This window comes from Eubalaena glacialis, chromosome 1, assembly GCF_028564815.1.
Source record: "Eubalaena glacialis isolate mEubGla1 chromosome 1, mEubGla1.1.hap2.+ XY, whole genome shotgun sequence".
Taxonomy (NCBI): domain Eukaryota; kingdom Metazoa; phylum Chordata; class Mammalia; order Artiodactyla; family Balaenidae; genus Eubalaena; species Eubalaena glacialis.
Window position 1 is genome coordinate 201271182 of NC_083716.1, and position 13307 is coordinate 201284488.

The 13307-nt window shown below is 32.8% G+C and overlaps 1 protein-coding gene across 1 annotated transcript in view; it reads right to left on the reverse strand.

Moving 5' to 3' along the window:
• Positions 1 to 1155: 1155 nt before the first annotated feature.
• Positions 1156 to 13307, reverse strand: part of STK17B (serine/threonine kinase 17b) — a 28895-nt gene continuing 16743 nt past the window's right edge. The window contains exons 4-8 of the mRNA XM_061203584.1: positions 7304 to 7448; positions 6056 to 6182; positions 4539 to 4587; positions 3168 to 3347; positions 1156 to 1577 (exon numbers count right to left, since the gene is read on the reverse strand). Of these exons, the coding sequence (XP_061059567.1) occupies positions 1295 to 1577; positions 3168 to 3347; positions 4539 to 4587; positions 6056 to 6182; positions 7304 to 7448 (784 nt within the window). The 3' untranslated portion in view covers positions 1156 to 1294. The remainder of the gene's footprint in view (positions 1578 to 3167; positions 3348 to 4538; positions 4588 to 6055; positions 6183 to 7303; positions 7449 to 13307) is intronic.

Below are 13307 nucleotides of genomic sequence, written 5' to 3' on the forward strand. Positions count from 1 at the left end.
TTTTTAATAGTCTCCAGGTGGAAAGTCATCAAAGATTACCCGAAAAGGAGTCAATCTTCCCCGCCCCCCGCCAATTAGGACCAAACATAGTCACCTGCCACCCATCAAATATTCTGCTGTCCCTGGACTATTACCTGCACTGGCCCCAGCAAAAGACCATTAAATGCCACTCTGCAGATCTCCTGCTAAGCCTCCTCACTCACTAGGAATTTTACACAAGAACTTTAGAAGAGCTTGATGTCATCCTGCTTTATGAGCACATTCACCTTGCTACTGCTGACTCTGGCACTGTGTTAATAGTCCTACTGGTGCCATGATATTTTTTATGCATACTTTTAGAACTCTGAATGATTGGCTTCTATTCTAACACTTAGAAGATACCTAAAATTCTGTAAGTTGCATAAGTCTGTCAGCACTTTCTTCTACATTCAATTAATAAATATGTTTGGTTGACTGAAAACAGAGCATACTCAGTTTACCTAAGCATCTTCTACCCTAGAGATTCTGGAGGATGAAAATCCTCTACACCTCCGTACCCTATATTCTCCATCTTTTACACCTTGTTAAATCTGACGTATGTTGAGAATGGGCAAAAGACATTTGAGTTAAAAATGATGCCATGCTGCTCTTTTCTCTGCTTCAACTTGTATAGAATATCCCTAATCCAGTTTCTAACCCCCTCTCTGCTCTGGTTAAAGAACCTGTCTCATATCGCAGACCATATGTAATGGAAATCTTATGCAGTTTCAAAATATCCACGATTGAAAAACATTTTCAAGTGTAAAATATCTCTTGAGCATCTATAAAATAGTGTATATTCTTATTTAAACTTGACACTGTTATCCTAAACAAAATTTTGTCAATAGAGGCATGGGATAGAACTTACCTTGGAGAATCTATTAAATTCAAATGTCTTCATTTTGTTCAGTTTACATCAACCATAATATAACCCAAGTTACTTTTCCTGATATGAAAAACATTTTAAAAAATCCATGTGAACTTGAATTCTTTCATTAACATGTAAACTCACATGTACAATTTTATTTTTTATCACAGATTTAAATATTTTCTTTGAGAGTTGATATCTCAGTACAGGAAATGAAATTACGCTAGAAACTAGTAATTTAGCATTAAAACACTTCCCTAAATTCTTCTATGCTAAAGTGCATTTACAATATAAACATGCCATATATGAAGCTATAAACATGCCATATATGAAGCTATAAACCACAATCTCACACTGAAGTGGATTTCAAATTCGACATTCAGTTCAAATGAGTCAAAGAGAAAAGTGCTAACAGAGCAAATCTGAAACAAGTTCATGGGGATTGGGCAATGAGTCATCAAAGCGGAACCTTTTGGACACCGTGCTGCTATCCTCCGGGATATTCTCTTTGTCTTCTCGGTCACTGCAGGTTCCATTACAAGAGGGTTTAGAAGTCTTGTCTTCAGAGGACCTTATTGTATGATCCTGACTTTGAGACGAACTGGAAGTTTCTTCAGGTTGAAACAAGTTTCCAAAGTCCCACTGCTGTAGCCAAGAATGAGAAAGGCAGATTTCGGCTGTTGGTCTTTTCCTTTGAATGAAAGCACCAAGGGAAAATTGAGAACCAAAAATCAGGTTGGAAATGTCTACAGTTCAATATATTATAGACTTATTTTTTATTTATTATGAAAATAACACATACTCATAGTACAGAAGGGAATAATAATAGGAAAAGTGGAGTACCTAGAATTTAATTCTGACATGTGCTGAAAATTCAATTTATCATGGAGCTTACGGATGATACTATCTAGTCAAAAAATTGGGAACATATTTTAGGCTCACAAATAAAAATCAGTAAAATTATAAAGACTCCTGGGTTTACAAACCCTTTGAAGGAAAATATATGTAATTTATAATCTCTATTATTATTTTGTGTCCTTAAAAAGCAGTTAACTGTTAAATCTTGAAAACCAAGGCTATTCTTCAATGATGTTTATCCAACATTTTTAGTTTTTAAATTTTGTTTTTGCTTGGGAAAGCAATATGGTCAAATATCACAATATTTCAAAAGGAAGGAAAACACCTATTTATACTCAACTCCAACCTTAACACACCCACCATTACTATCAGAACGTAGGTTTCCTTAGTCTTTGATTTTATTGTTCATTTTTTTCTGATAATAAAAATTAAGGTGCTCATTATAGAAATTTTAGAATCTAGATGAAAAAATATTTAGGAAAATAAAAACTGTTTATAACCAGAAACAAATAATATTACTATTTCTAATAAATAACCATTCATGTTCAAAATAGAGCCAGTGAGAGTTTGTTCAGACTTGCGTTAAGCCAATAAAATAATGAACAAACCTCTGAGGGTTTTTTTCTTAAACAGATAAGGAAACTGAGTCCTCCAGGAGATTAAGTAATTGTCAGAGATAAAAGACCTGACAAGCAACACAAACAGGATCCCAGCCCAAGGCACTATATCTCAGCTTCTGCATTACGTACAGCCAGGCCGTTCTAAAGTAAATAGGAGATTGGGATGGACATATATACACTAATATGCATAAAATGGATAACTAATAAGAACCTGCTGTATAAAAAAATAAATACAATAAAATTCAAATAAATAAATAAATAAAGTAAATAGGGCTGATCCAGGTAAAGAAAAGGGAGGTCAGCTTTTTCTTTTCCTGCTTTGAAGTTGCCAACGAATGAGGTAAGAGTCTTAAGACATAGTTTCATGTCTCTTCTTTAGTAGGCGGTCAAAGAGCATCTGCTCCTTAAAAATTTGACAATCAGTAATTTGGACTTGTTATACAACTGTAGTTATTTAACTATAAATCATTCATAACAAAGTCTTATCTTAAGCAGCCATGTGTATTGTAAACCTTATACTTCTAATTATTTTAGGGAATTTCAGGGATTAGTAGCAGGTTGAGAGAGAGATAACCCAAATCTTCTCTTCAGTTCAAGACTTCCTGTTACATATTTTGTATTGTCTATGTTTGAACTTATGGATTGTTATTTAATGATCTCTCATACCACCTCTCTCCCCATTTTATCTGAAACTTGAGAGCATACATCTAATAATTTTATACTGTTTTAGAGTATATCTTTCTTAATAGTCATATATATTTCATTTTATAATAGTATTTAAACAAATTAATGTTATTACTTACTCTGGATTTTTTACTAAAAGGCTCTGGATGAAGTCTGTGGCCAGCTGTGAAACTGATGAAAAAGTTTCTTCTGAATAATCTACATTAACTTGGGAAATATTGAGGTATGTTTCTTGATTATCTTCTCCCACAAATGGGGATGTATGAGTTAACAACATATATGTTATTATACCAACGTTCCTGAAAAACCAAATAAGGGAGAAGATGGGAACTTAAAATGTGTGCTAATCTTAAAACATCTATATAAAGTCAAATTGATTCTCAACATATTCCTGTCCTCAAAACTTGTACAGTTAAACTACAGATTTTAAATTGCTTTTCAAAGTTCCTATAGTATACTACTAAAACTGAAATAATTATGTTATCTCAAAGTTTGCCTCAGAAAAATAATATGAGGGAATGCACATGTGTGTTATATAATTATAAATATGATGTATTAAATATATATCATTATATCTACAGTCTGCCCTTCACACAGATATACCTGTTATCAAGTACACAAAGCTGCCCTGAGCAGCATTTCCCAAATGGTGTCCAATGACACAGTAATGTTCTGTGAGACATAAACAGGATACCATGCAAACAGAGTCTGCAGGTTTGGTAAAGCACAATACTGGGCAGGCAGATTTTTTTTTTAATTGCAAAATGTTTAGAACCGTAAATATGTTAATGACAACTCCTGTGTTCAGGAACCAGAAAAAGACAATACATATAGCACCTATTTCACCCAATTATTTAGCCACAGGACCCTTTTTTCTTGGCAAATCCATTACAGTCCCAAACATGGAACACAGGGAATAAGTCTAAACTCTTCTACTTGGCCTTACAGAGTCAGTCTTCCATTGTGGTCCCAACTAAAGTTCCAGTATCAATGCCAGTTCTACTCTATGACATTCTCTCTGTGTCAGCCACACAAACTCACAATACCTGAGAAATATACTCTCATAAAACTAAACTTTTGCATGGCTCTGACCTCATTTTTCTGCTGAGCAAATACCTTCCCTAGTTCTCCTAGACCTAGACCAGATGTCTCCCATCTGGTGCTTGTCTGCTAATTCCTCCATGCTTATTAAATAGCATTTTATCTTTTTTATAGAACACATAACACAGTACTGTGACTATTTTGTTCTTTTACCAGAAGGAGTCTTCCTCCAGGAAAGGGATTTCCCTATTTATTCCTGTACCTTTGGCTCACAGCCAGAGTGTTATTAAAAAGAATGAACAGGTAAATGTTTTCCTGTGGCATAATAATGATACTTGAATAACATCTTTTAAAGAAAGCTTTATTATTTACTTCTGGAACCAAAGAACCCTGGAATATATACTAACCAGCTTTTAATAAAGGCATTCAAGTTATTAACAAAATCTTACCACATGTCTGTTGCTGTGGTAATAGGATCATAGTTCAGGATTTCTGGAGCTGAAAGAAAAAAAAATAAAAAATAAAATTCAAATTCAATACTGACAAATTTTAAAATGTGAAAATTACTTTATATTAAACTGGATTTAATTTTAAAGAACTACCAATATGATCAGTAGAAATTTAGCATAGTATTAATTATCCTGTGATTAGACATTTAAACATATCTAATGTTGAGAAAATTATAGAACCAGATGGTTCAAAAGCACCAATTATATTCCTGAAGTAACCAGTAGCTATGTAGTATTTTTTTTTAACCATTGAGATTAATCTCAGAAAAAACAATTATGAAGAAGTAAAATGTTAGAAGCTAGAATCTTTTTACAGTTTTAGTTTTATCACTCTGTTAGGAATTAGTTTGAGTTATTTTATTAGACTGATTTAAGTTTTTCTTCTCAGGGTAAATAGAATCATATGCATTTACAATGACACTATGAGCAAATTAAGCTTCATGGCAGTGCTTTAGATTTTCAAGTAGATTAAATATCCCCTTAAACTATAGAAAACCTAGTTTCCTAAGCAATTAATTTTCCACTGTCTCCTCCCCCGCCAAAAAAATTTTCTAAAAGGTGCAACATAAATTCTCTATACTTTCTAAACATCACCATAAATTTCAAATTAGTAGAGTCCAAACTAGGATCTATGATTGAATAATAACTTTTTTGTTTCACAGTATGGTTTCATAATTTTTCCAAAGAGAGATTGTTTCTTAAAGCCTAACAATTTTGTTAAAGCCTTTGAGTCACATATGTTGTCAGCCTCCATTGCACCACCTACCACCTTTTCACATACCTCTGTGAGCTGTTTTATCTACAATTACAATCATTATTCTAGGACACTGTAGCCTCTATTAGCATTCAAAAGTTAGTAATTTGCTTTGCTTTTCATTTGGGGAAAGTCAGCTGCCTAGCTGAGTAGCACTTGTTCTGTTTACTTGTATCTTTTCAATGCCTGCATGGGACTATCAATACGAGCAACAACAAAAAAGTGTAAAAAACTTGTTACTATAAATTAAAATACTTTATGTACTGCTTCATATGAGTTAAAAAATCTTTCATCTGCAGGATCTTATTTGTTGATTTAGTACAATATTCCTAGATTATCTAATTATAGGTTCTTTTTGACACACCTATCAAACAGGCTTCAAACGCAGTAACATTTGATTCTGTTTTCCTCTTTTTCCATTTTTTCCTGCTCCCTAACTTCCCTTTTACCTATTTTTCTCTATGTACAAAGCTTTTACACACAAACATTAAACTTTTAACTTATATGTCCAATGTCCTGTATATTGTTGTGAATGTCTCAATTCACTACAGTTCATTTAAATGTGTCATAAGCAAATTTCAATGCACTAAAATATTTGAACCAAACATATCCTGGAATTATATGCCCTAAAATATAGTTCTATACAGATATCATTTAGTTAATAAATTTCAAAATGGTATAGAAAGTAAAAGGAAATTCTTACCCAAGTATTCTGGTGTTCCCATGATTTCCCGAAGTTCACATGCATTCCCTATTTTTCGAGACATTCCAAAATCTACAATTTTTATGTCCCCAAGAGGGTATATGCTGCTCAGTAATATATTCTGTGGCTAATAAAGCACAACAAAACAATGATAAGTAATACAAAACAATAAAAGAATACTAATCTCAGATCACAGGTAAATTAAGTGGAACTTATAGTTTAGCTATTAAACATTTTATTGAGTCATCCATCAAACATTTACTGAACTACTATTTAGGAGAAGCTATATATTCAATGATAAATAAAGTAAAAAATATACTTCAAGAGGCTTCTTGGTTTGAATAAAAAAGATGGGTACATAGATAGATTAATTGATTATGAGATATAGAATACTCAGTAGTAAAGACTACTTAATTCTGCCCATTAGAAAGTCCAAGAAGGCTTTGCAGTAGAGATGATGCTTAAGCTGAACCTTAAAGGATAAATAGAAGTATGCCAGTTAGAAAAGTGTTCTGGGGAATAGCATGACAGAAGGCATGAAGGAATAAAAATGCATATATTTCCAGGAACATAAAGGTTCAATACACTGTGATGGTTCTGGGTCTGACCATTCCCAGGTTTCTACCTGAGATAGAAAGAGGTGTGGTGGGGTATATGAAAGGGAGATTGTCCAGGAAGAGAAGAGTCCAATGTTCAAACAATAAGAGACAGTTTGATCCAGATTTTAAGGTCCTTGTATGGCTGCAGAGGAAGGATAAGGAGAAAGGATAGCAACATGAGAGGCTGAAGTGGGATCTCAGGGATTGGGAAGGGGCCTGAATGGTCTGGGGGCGGGGGGAAAGGAGAAGCCAAAAGACTGAAAGCCTCAAGGGAAAGATGAATGAGCATAATGGGAGCAAAGGAATGAGGACTAGTAGGTTACCTTCAAGATGGAGATCAAAACTAAGTATTTTAGAGATAGACAGTTTTATAAGATACAAAGGTCCAGGATGTGGCATGGAGTGACATGCTGGTAGGATTAGAACATATAGTAATGATGGTTTTTAAGAGCCCAGTGATTAATCTGAGCTGCTCACACATGCAGTCTTCCCTCTGCCAATACAGAATTAGTCCATGTAGCATATGTGCAGTCTAGAAAAGCATGATCTGACTGTTGTTTCCTCTCAATACCAGCTTGCAATTAATTGTGCAAAGCAAACGCAGAGAAGGAACAGAGATGTAGTGTTACTTAAAATCACATTACATTACCTTTAAATCAAGGTGTACAATGTTATTCTGATGTAGATAATAAACTCCTTCAAGTATTTGTTTAATGAGTCTGATAATGTCATTTTCAGAGACCATTTCAGCCAACTCAGGTAAACACAGATTGAAAATTTCTCCACCTGCAGCACTGAATAAAATTCAAATAATAGAAACTTGAAAAATCATTGACCTAAAAATGACAACTTTTAAATAATGTATACCTTTAAGTAAAAGACACAGCCATCGAAACTTTATTCTCTCTATGTACACACATTTAATGGGGGGGGTGGTCCTGGGTGGGGGAGAATCTTTAAGGAATAAAATAAATGACAAGAATATGTCAAATTCTGGGTGCTAATACTTATTTATGAGCTCAGCTCTGCTCTATTTTACTCATTTATTCATTATATATAAATATAGTTAGCAGCTATGTATAGATATAGATATTTTGATCCTCATGACAATCAAGTGAGGTAGGTGGTTATCATTACCATTTTACAGATAAAGAAATAAGTACAAAGAGGTTAAGCTACTTGTACAAGGTCACATAGTAAATGGGGGTTGGGGGGACAGAATCTGAATAATATGGATGAGAATCTGCATTCTTTACCAATATCCTGTATTGCAGCTTCACAAAGAATACTTGGGACCAGAACCCATATCTTAATTGTTTTTTTTAAGAACTGAAAATCTAAGAATGTTGACAAAAAAAGCATTATGAAAAATTCCTAGGTTTGGAATAAAATGATTTAAATTTAAATCCTAAACCTGCTATTTATCAGCAATATAATTTAGGGTCAATCACTTATTTGAGCTTCCACATCTGTAAAACAGAGACATTACTGAACTCAACAGATTTTTTTTTGAGGACTAAATCTAAATAAATGAGATAAAATTTGTCAGTCAGAACATCATGCAAAAAAATCTAGATGGTTATTAATCAAATTTATAAGGTATGTTCAGGAATATCTCAAGTAAAGCCTATTCTATGTAATAAAATAGAAACTCATTTATTTCACAAAACACTATTTTCCCCCCTTTGGTTCACTGCTGTATCCACAGCATCAAGAACAGTGTCTGACATGTAGAAGGTACTCATTCTCTTAGGATGAGTTCTTTGCTAGGCTCTTTATAAGATACATCTGGTAAGAAGTCAGACCAAATACTTGGGAAGTATAAGAAAACTGTATAAAATAATGACTTATATCCACTATTAAGATATGGAACATACCAAAAAAATATGGAAAATACCAGAAAGATCTGAATTCTTCAGTATCTGGCAGTATATGGCAGCATAAATTCATTCTTCAACACTTTATATGTATATACCAACATTTACATTACACTCACTAAAGTTAATTCAATAGACAGAACCCTCCATTAATTCTAAAATTCAAAATAGAATCTAAGAAAACATATGTAAAGCACTTCCCAGTGCCTAGACCTAAGAGGACAGCAGGTTGCTTATAGAAGTGCCTACTGAAATCAAGACTGCCTGGCTTCCACTCTTGACTCTGCCACTAACAAGCTACCTGAACTGGGACAAAATGTGTTTCTGTTTCTTCTACTGTAACATAATGATACATAACAAAAAATGATAGCAAAAAATGATAGCTCCTACTTCAATGGCTTGCTGTAAGAATTATATTAGATAAACCATGTAAAGTACTGAGTACAACAAATGTTATAAGCATCAAAGCAGATCATCTGTAAGTATTTAATACAGTGTCTGACACATAGTAAATATTCAATAAATATTAGCTATTATTATAATGAGCCAACAAATATTAATTCCAAATCTAGCCAACATCCAGCCTTTCTGAATTTGGGGGCTTCTTGTTAAACTCTGATTATGAAGGCAATTTTAAAAGTCTTTGCTAAATTAAAATTCATTTTTAGAAATACTTATACATATAAAAATGCACATAACATATTCTTAAGTGAAAAAAAGGGTTATAATAGAGTATACCTAGTAGATCACAATTTTGTTTCTAAAGGTATACATACATAGACAGAAAAAGAAGAATAATTTTAAAATACAGGAATATGCCATAAAAGTAACCACAGTTTACAAATGATTTCTATTTTCTATACCTTCTAAATTTAACACAATAAATAGGTGTTACTTTTACACCAGGAAAAGTATCCTAAGGGTTTCTTGTTTGTTTATTTCAGTAACATGATCAAACAAACACTATGATTATCAGTCAATCACACTGTCCCTACCTTTTAGTTTGGCAAGCTGACCAATGTCTTTTGTAGGAATGCCATTTTTCCCACAAAAGAGGGAAAGCTGTTTACCATAGCTCTCCATAGGAGAAGCTATGGTAAATAGAAAATGAGGAGTTAAGAGGAGGGGAAGAACAGATAACATAAGAAGCAGACTGCAGAAGTTAGTGGAAACTGGAAGCATAAATGGAAGCAGTGAGGAGTAGCAGACTAACAGACCCTTTGTTAAAACAAGGCACCCAGAGCGGTGACTACAGAGAAGAAAAGATATCTCTGTAATCAGAGAAGCCACCTATATCATTATCATTGCCCTGGAAGGTAAATTCAGGTATTTCTACTCTTTCTCTCTCTGTTGAAGAGTTTGCCGCCTGAAGGAACTCAACCAACAAATTTAGAAATTTGGAGTATTCACGTTCTTTTGCTTATGTATTTGTATATGTGTTGTGTACACTGTCATGTAAATCTATGTGCTATATACTACTTAAATCTACATTTGCCTTTTACAGCTTTCTAACACACAGTTTAGATATTAGTAGGGAAGTAGAGAATTATCCTTTAGAAGAACTCCCATAACACAATAAAGTTAACATGTAAAAGATTAAAATCAGAATATTTTCCTATCCAAAATAATAAATTTCCCTGGGTACTAGAGAGCCAAGATTTTCAGTAAAACAAAGCAATATCTCCCTCATCCATAAACTACAAATCTATTCATGTAGCTTTGGAAATCATAGTAAAGATTTTTAAATTAAGTATTTATTTTTAGTGATCAAAATGAAGTAGTTTTAAATTTTTTATATTGAGTATCTTTCAGAATTATATTCCAATGCTAATGAGGGGAAACAAAACCCATGGAATTTCAGAATGGAAAGAAACCAGCCAGAGTATTTCCTGTCTCTAAATTAGAATATGTGAAGTAAACACCAATCTCCCTTTTTGGAGGATTATTTTAAAAATCAAATGAAAATATAGATAAAGTGCTTAGCATGGTGCCTGCCATATAGTAAATGCCCAACATATATTATTGTTGAAATGTTTTGCTATGGTCCTCATCATTTTCTACTGGGTCCATAATATTTACTTAAAGATATTTAATAGGCAACATAAGCTGGTAATTTCTTGACAGAAAGAAATTATTATTTCTCTTCCATATAATTTCATAGAGTTGACTTGATAAACTTATATTTATCCTATCCAATTTCCCCTATCGAACTTTGCTATATCTAGGACAAAGTTCTTATCCCATGTTTTCTAAAGATTATACATATTCTTTATAATCAATTTTAGTTAGCTCAAAACTCAGCATTAAAAACTTATTGTGCCCAATTAGATAACACCTTCTTTCCAGAAGTTTAAAAAAAAAACACCTTGTATATATTTTATTTAATTATCAGAAAATGCTTTTAAAACACTTGTTATAGAAAAGTTGTTGCCTCACGGGAGTGGGGATGGGTTGACTCAACTATCCTCAAAAATTTCCCCCAATTTATGAAGAGATCTAACACTAACTCCAGAATAGTATTTATATGACTTTTCAAATAGTTAAAGAAAGGGCTAAAAAATTATTTAGACTTTATAAACGGTAATGAAATACTTTCCTGTGGACTAAGTATTAAGATAAAAATGAAAGATTTAGTAATTGTTAAAAACTGTTAAGTTGACTGCAAGAAGTTAAGTTTAATTCACAAAAGTAAACAAGTTAATTTGGTTCAAACAATTGGTTTAGGTTAAGTGAAGGCAAAACAAAACACAAAAGCAAAAATAAAACAGAGCTATCAGAACCCATAGCTTAATAGTTCCAAAAGAAGGTTTAAGTTAGAGTCATATAATTAGCAAATAGTACCTTTTTAAAGTAATTATGTACCATCCATATAAAGAGAAATTTGACAACATCTAATACAAGCACATAGGCATTTACTCCCTGACCTTGAAATCACATTTATAGGAATTTACGCTAAAACTATACCTCCACAAATGATGGCCATCCAAAGAAGACTGAACAAATGGTACACCATACAGTGGAGAACTATACAGGCATTTAAAAACTAGCAATAATAATAATAATATTAAGAAAGATGCCTATGAACTATGAATATGAAATTATTTCCAGGATATAATGTTATTTGAAAAAAAAAGCAAGGCACAAAAAGGCATATATAATATCCTATTTTTTCTGTAAGAAAGAAAGGGAAATATACATATATACAAATTTGCCTATATTTGCAAGAAGAAACACATAAAGAATGAGCCAGAAACTAATAAATATGGTTCCCTATAAGGTTGAGTGGGAAGAGAGTGGAAAGGATAGGAATGACAATAAGACTTTGTAGTATACTTTTATAATAATTCAAACGAATAGCATCAATGGTTACCAAAATCACTAGATAAAAAGCTGTTAAAGAACAGAATATTCACAGTCTTAAAATATTACCACATAGGTTACTTATTAACTTTAAAGGGGAACATGTTCCTTACAGTGTGGAGGGCTGGCAGACTCCACCTTAGGCATGTTCTAATTAGAAAAACCAATAATGGAACAATCCGAATGTAACTGCCACCTCATGTTTTACAATAAGAAATACACATCATCATCCACAATGTCCCCTTGCCAAAAATATTTAACCTAAATCTAGTCATGAGAAAACAATCACACGAATCCAGGATGTAGAATACTTCATGTGAAAACAGATACAGATTTCCCCCAAAAAAGACAATGTCAGGAAAAATAAAGTGACTAAAGAAGTTTAGCAATCAAATATAATGTGTGAATCTTGATTGGCTCTTGTACTGGAATTTTTAAAAAATAGGTCCATAAGACATTTCAGGGATAATCCAAAAAAATTTAAATATGAACTATATATTTGATGATAGTACCGGATTAATATTAACTTTCTTAGTTTTGATACTGGTATTGGTTATGTAGAAGAATGCCATTACTCTTCAGAATAAATACTCTGGCAAGTGAAGAAGAAATATCATGATACAACTTTCAAATAGTTTGGCAAATACGGCAAAAGGCCAACATTCGATGAATCAAGCTAAAGAGTATAAGAGTGTTAATTGTACTAGTCTTTCAACATCTCTGTAGATTTAAAATTTTCTCAAATAAAAAAGTCAGGGAAGAAAAATGAGTATGCAGGTTAGTTTGAAGAGAAGATCAAATTGGCAACAGTAATTAGAGTAAAGGATTCCACTGTTTTATTTTTACCACATAAAAAATTATGCCACCTTATTTTCCATAGCTAAACCTGCCCAACACATTTTTACCTTTGGTTGAGATTGTGTGATGTGACAATGCCACCTCAAAAGTAATACGCATAGTAATAAATTTTAATAGGTCCTAGTTGCTTTGGTAAGAAATTAAATATATTTATCCACTCACATTTACTGATTGCTTGCTACATTTCAGCCACGAGATACAGTTCAGCCCTTACAGAACTCAGTTTACTGGGTAGGGTATCTGAATCAATTTTCAGAGTATGAACAAGGTCCATCCATAAAATGTGTTAAAACTTTTTGATGTATTTTGTTGTTGCTATTCGGATGAGCACCCCCAAGAGAGAATTTCATGAAAGTGGTCAATGCTCCTATTGTATACTCACTCTCCAAACCTAGTATTCCATTAATTACTGTTTTTGAAAAATATTAGCTACTTTTCACATACTTCAAACATGAAGATGTCATGCAAGTAGATAACTTTTTAAAGGTCAGCTTAAGAATTTGACAAAAATAATCCAAAAATGTATGAAAATGAAATCCTGTTGATAGAATCCCGGTC